At 40.5% G+C, this 5,655-nt stretch overlaps 1 protein-coding gene across 9 annotated transcripts in view; it reads right to left on the bottom strand.

Annotated features, from left to right (window-relative positions):
• Positions 1-4,463, bottom strand: part of LOC106874822 (AP-3 complex subunit mu-1) — a 67,032-nt gene extending 62,569 nt beyond the window's left edge. For 5 of the 9 annotated variants that reach the window (XR_008263503.1, XR_008263502.1, XM_014922693.2 and 2 more), the window contains exon 1: positions 4,308-4,463. Coding sequence is in view for 7 of the 9 variants with exons in the window: in XM_014922693.2 (XP_014778179.1) it covers positions 4,308-4,342 (35 nt within the window). In the remaining 2 variants the exon portion in view is untranslated. The remainder of the gene's footprint in view (positions 1-4,307) is intronic. The other 4 variants (XM_014922697.2, XM_014922699.2, XM_014922696.2 and 1 more) reach the window with 1 other exon arrangement.
• Positions 4,464-5,655: the final 1,192 nt, after the last annotated feature.

Below are 5,655 nucleotides of genomic sequence, written 5' to 3'. Positions count from 1 at the left end.
ATATATATATATATATATATATAGTCCACACTGTAAAGTGGTTGGTGTTTGGAAAGGCAACCAGTTGTAAAAACTTTGCCAAAACTGACCTCGCCTGTGCTTGTGCCACGTAAAAAGCCCTAAGTCCACCCTGCTGAGTGGTTAGGAAAGGCATCCAGCTGTAAAAATCCTGCCAAAACAGTCACAGAAGTCTGGTGCAGGCTTCTGCCTGGCTGGCCTTAGTCACACAACTCCTAACTTATGTGAATTAGATGCTTTATCTTGATCTAGATTATGGCATATGGCAGTAGATGACATAAAGCAAACTCAAAACAGACACAAGAACCACCTTATCTGGAATGGTTGATATTCTATAGCCTCCAAACTTCTAATTAGCTGATTCACTCAATTACACTTAATTAATCTCAACAGCAAAACCTCTTTTAAAGTTCTAAATTTTAGTCTTAACTGCTTTTTTGTAGAAATCTCTGTAAACTATACTTTCACATCTTATAACTCTGGTGTGGCTGTGTAGTAAGAAGTTTCCTTCCTAACCACATGGTTCTGGGTTCCGTTCCACCGTATGGTACCTTGGGCAAATGTCTTCTACAATACCTCGGGTCAACCAAAGACTTGCAAGCGCATTTGCCAGACAGAAACCGAAAGAAGCCCATCATCATCATCATCATCATTTAACGTCCATTGTCCATGCTGGCATGGTTTTGATCAGGACTGGCAAGCTGAAAGGCTGTACCAGACTCCAGTCTCATTTGGCATGGTTTTCTATGGCTGGATACCCTTCCTAACACCAACCACTCCAAGAGTGTAATGGATGCTTTGACGTGCCATTTGTATGACACCAGTATCTGCCACAAATACGATTTCACTTGATTTGATGGGTCTTCTTCTCAAGCACAACATAATGCCAAAGGTCTTGGTCATTTGTCATTGCCTCCATGAGGCCCAGCCCTCAAAAAGTGCTTTTCACATGCCACCAGCATGGGTACCAGTTACATGACAACAGCATTGGTCAAGACTAGGATTTCACTTGGCTTGATGGATATATATGTATATCTGTGTTTGTCTGTGTCTGTATGTGTTTGTCCCCACCCCACTGCTTGACAACTGGTGTTAGTGTGTTTACATCCTCATGACTTAGCAGTTTGGCAAAGAAGCCAACAGAATAAATATCAAACTTAAAAAAGAGATAAGTACTAGTCTCAATTCATGTGACTTTTGACTAAAGTTCTTCAAGGTGGTGCCCCAGCATGGCCACAGTCTAATGATTGAAACAAGTAAAAGGTAATCAATGAGGTATATAAGGTACCATCATCAGTGATGAGAAACAGTCAACAAGCCAAGTGAGACCGTAAGCCGTGACCTCTGCCAGTGGGTGTAACCAGCCCACTTATGAGTACCCCTCATTCACTGGACAATAAACTTTACTTGCGAAGACCTGTTGAGGCAAGTGAAATCAAAATCAAAATCGGTGACATGGCCGATGACAGTGCCGCCTGATTGGCACTCGTGCCAGTGGACAAGCACAGGTATCTTGATATAGAGACAGACACATGGCTACTTCATAAGTAGCCAGCAAAAAGAGGACCATGATGGTGCTAATGAGGTGTTAGGGTGAACTCTCAAGATACCAGAAGGTGAGTATAAGAGAGAAAATGAACAAAGAATCAGGAAAGGTGGGTAGATAAGTTGAAGGGGTGTGAGTGACAGATGGTTACAGATGGGGATAGAGGTGAATGTAGCAAATGATGAATAAGGGTTGAGATGGGGTCAATGGGGGGGGGGGGGTAAAAGAAATAAGAATAGCTCAGGAAGGCGGAGATGATAAATGGCAGAATAGATAGGGAGGGGGCTCTGAAAGGGGTCTCAGGGAGTAGCATCCTTGCCTTCCTGAGCTAGTTTTCCACCAGATTTCTTTAAAATCGTGGTAGCTCATGTCTAGAAACTGAGGTTGGGGGTAAGCAAGGGCATGCTTCCCGTAGAAAATCCAGCTCCAAAACAGCCTCATGATAGCAATGGAGAATGGGCTGGTGTGAGGGCGGTTGCTATGGCATTGAGGTAGATCCAGCCAGCCCCAGTTAACAGGGACAAAACACTGGCTGACTGACTTAACAACACTGCTCAGCAAATATCAACTTTTCTTTTTTTTTAGCTTCTTCAAAATTATATATTCAAAGTAATGCATTCTTTATTCAATTTCCTAATAAAAATTCATATTTAAGTATCTATTTCAGTTGATCAGTATGAATAATTAATGAAGTATTTGAGAGAAAAAGTTATTGAAGTTTCATAATAGAAATGGTTTGAACGAAGTCACAGCTGGGGGGATTTAGGAGAGAGCAGGTTGTACCTCACAGAACCAAAAAACAAAATATTGATTTTTAATTTCTACAAGGGCACAAGGCTCCCAATATCATTAGATGAAGGCAGGTAGGTAGGTTGGTGAAGTTATAGAAGGGGTTGGAAGAAGGCAAAATATACTGAGATGGTGAAAGTATGCTGAAACAATGGGTGGGTGGTACCCAAGGTGTGAGCTCATTGACGTGCTTAAGGTTCTTAGTTGAACAAATCAGCCATTTGATGCATGCATGTATACATGTTTGCACACAGTTTCATTCAACGAAATTCACTCACAAGACATTGGTCATCCCAGAGCTATATTCTTTCATTTGTTTTAGTCATCTGACTGTGGCCATGCTGGAGCACCACCTTTTAGTCGAACAAATTGACCCCAGGACTTATTCTTTGTAAGCCTAGTACTTATTCTATCTGTTTATTTTGCCGAACCGCTAAGTTACAGGGATGTAAACAAACCAGCATCGGTTGTCAAACGATTTTGGGGAGGCAAACACAAACACAATAATACATACTGACACATATATATACGACGGGCTTCTTTCCGTCTACCGAATCCAATCACCTCAAGGGTTTGATCGGCCTGAGACTATAGTAGAAGACACTTGCCCAAGGTGCCATGCAGTGAGACTGAACCCAGATCCATGTGGTTGGTAAGCAAGCTACTTACCACACAACCACTCCTGCGCCTATAGAAGATACGTGTCCAAGGTGTCACACAGTGGGGCGGAATCCAAAATCATCTGATTGAAAAGCAAACTTCCCAACCACACACCCATGCCTGCACCTAGGGAGATTTGACTGCTATTGCTAGTAAATCAAACTATTACGTTCAGTCTCTCTCATTGACTGCTGTTGTTGTTGTTGTTATTTAACCCAGGTCAACTCTAATCCAGCAGAACTATGATCAAAAGCGTTCCAGGCGAGAACGTACAATTTTTTTTTCAGACATGGTATATCTAAGACAACATTATCAAAGTCTTTTTGTTGTATTTTTTCTTTTCTTCGGACGGTAGAATGTGGTTTTGGGAAGTTTTGGTTGTCATTTCAAGCAGGTCGAGTGACCGCATATAGGTTTTCTCGTCGGTTCGCCATTTATGTTTTTATCCCTCGAGTGTGAGAAGGGTAAAAGGTAGAAATATGCACTCGGCAGGTAAGGGATGGGGACTAAATATTGCTCGACAACAGGACAATAACAACACTGAACAGATTATGTTAATGATTAGAGAGACGATGTTTATTTAGCACCAGTTTAGACCTGATCGAGAAGCAGACTCGCGGTTAAAGGCCGTCTGATCGTGGTTATCCCGTCTTCTTTTCAGACGTATCGTATCTCGAACTATCTTAACCAATATATCTTTCCCTCTCTGAGATGTCGGTGCGAGATATGAGGGAGATTTGACAGCCGCTTTTAGTAGGTTTAGCTGACAGCTTACAAGACTGCAGTTTACGGTAGAGTGGGTGTGTTTCGTGAGTGAGTCTGGCGAACGCGTTTATATGGTGGAATTTGTTAAGCTGCGACAATCAAGCGTACATAAAGTTATGACAGCCATATGTTTATAACAGAATTCGTGAGGCAACAACATTCATAATTATTTATGACAGACGACATGGAATAATAACTACCAAACGTTTATGAATAGAATACGCGAAATTACGAGTGACGTTTATGACAGACAACATGAAGTTCTGAGAATGATATGGTGGAAAGTTTATGATGGTATATGTGAAGTTAGGACAAGCATGTTTATAATAGACCACACGAAGCTACGACAATCGTATGTTTATGATAGAAATCGTAGAGTTAGGACAATCGTAAATGTTTATGACAGACGACATGAATGAAATGACGACGTGTTTGCTCAGCTTTGGGAGCTTCTAAAAATATATTATATTGCTTATATATGGACTGAGATGTATGGAGTGAATAACGGGAGACAATGTTAGATACTCACCCAGAATTATTTATAACAAATAAACTATGAATCATAATTGCTGTATCAGTGTTATTTAGTGGTGAAGATCGAACAGGGTTTACAGTGGAATGACACCATTTGTAATTTGTCCCGAGTCGCTTAAATCCTTTAACACGTCACACATCTCTCTAATTAAGGCCCCTTACATTCAACACTAACAGATGACAATTTGATGGCACCTTAATATACAGACATGTTGATTAAATATAGCTTTTTAAAAAATTGCTTTTAATTTCTGCTTATATTTGATTTTTGTTGTGGTATTTGAAAATTTTTCTTTGTATATAAATTTTAAAACCTATTAGAAATTTGTACCAGATGTTCAGCTTCTTTCATTAAACCATATATTTATTTAGTTTTCGACTAGACATATTTCGGGAGGAGGGATTGTTGTCATGACGTTCATGCCATACTCAAAATCTTTCATGGTGCAAACTAGAATCAACTCAGAATCGAAACCAAATCAGGCGCTACGGTTAAGATCGTGTAGAGTCTACGCTGCAGACCGATGTCCAGTTGTATTCCAACCATGACCATCACGTTTTCCTATTCAGACACAGTGTATCTTAGGCTACATCATCAAATATAACATTCATTTCTATTTTAAGACACTTTGATGTTATCTGAAAGCAATTTGGCCGTTATTTCTAGTCGGTCGAGTGACCGTATAGAGAGGTTCCCGAATTGGCTGAAGAGGAATTACGACTGATTTCATCGCCTTCCTTCATAGAATAAATTAAAAGGTAAAATGCAATTAATAACGATGTTATTTTATTGAGTTAGGTTGGTAAAATCGTCAGACAAAATGCATGAAGTTAATTGCATTAGTGTTGTTACTGTTTTGAGATCAAATTCTACTGATGTCAACTTTGCTTTTTCATTCTTCCGGGTCGACCTAATCAACAAATCCCTTTCTCAGTTAATATTTTTATTGTTAAAAGCGGCGAGTTGGCAGAAACTTTAGCACGCCGGGCAAGATGCTTAGCGGTATTTCGTCTGCCGCTACGTTCTGAGTTCAAATTCCGCCGAGGTCGACTTTGCCTTTCATCCTTTCGGGGTCCATTAAATAAGTACCAGTTACGCACTGGGGTTGATGTAATCGACTTAATCCGTTTGTCTGTCCTTGTTTGTCCCCTCTGTGGGTAGTAAAGAAATAAGAAACTTTAGCGCGCCGGACGAAATGCTTAGCGGTATTTCGTCTGTCTTCGTGTTCTGAGTTCGAATTCCGCCGAAGTCGACTTTGCCTTTCATACTTTCGGGGTCGATAAATAAAGTACCAGTTGTGTATTGGAGTCGATCTAATCGACTGGCTCCATCCCCAAAAGTT

The sequence above is a fragment of the Octopus bimaculoides genome, chromosome 2, assembly GCF_001194135.2.
Source record: "Octopus bimaculoides isolate UCB-OBI-ISO-001 chromosome 2, ASM119413v2, whole genome shotgun sequence".
In the NCBI taxonomy this organism is placed as follows: Eukaryota; Metazoa; Mollusca; class Cephalopoda; order Octopoda; family Octopodidae; genus Octopus; species Octopus bimaculoides.
The sequence above is the reverse complement of the archived record's forward strand: the minus strand, read 5'-3'. Positions and strand labels throughout refer to the sequence as shown.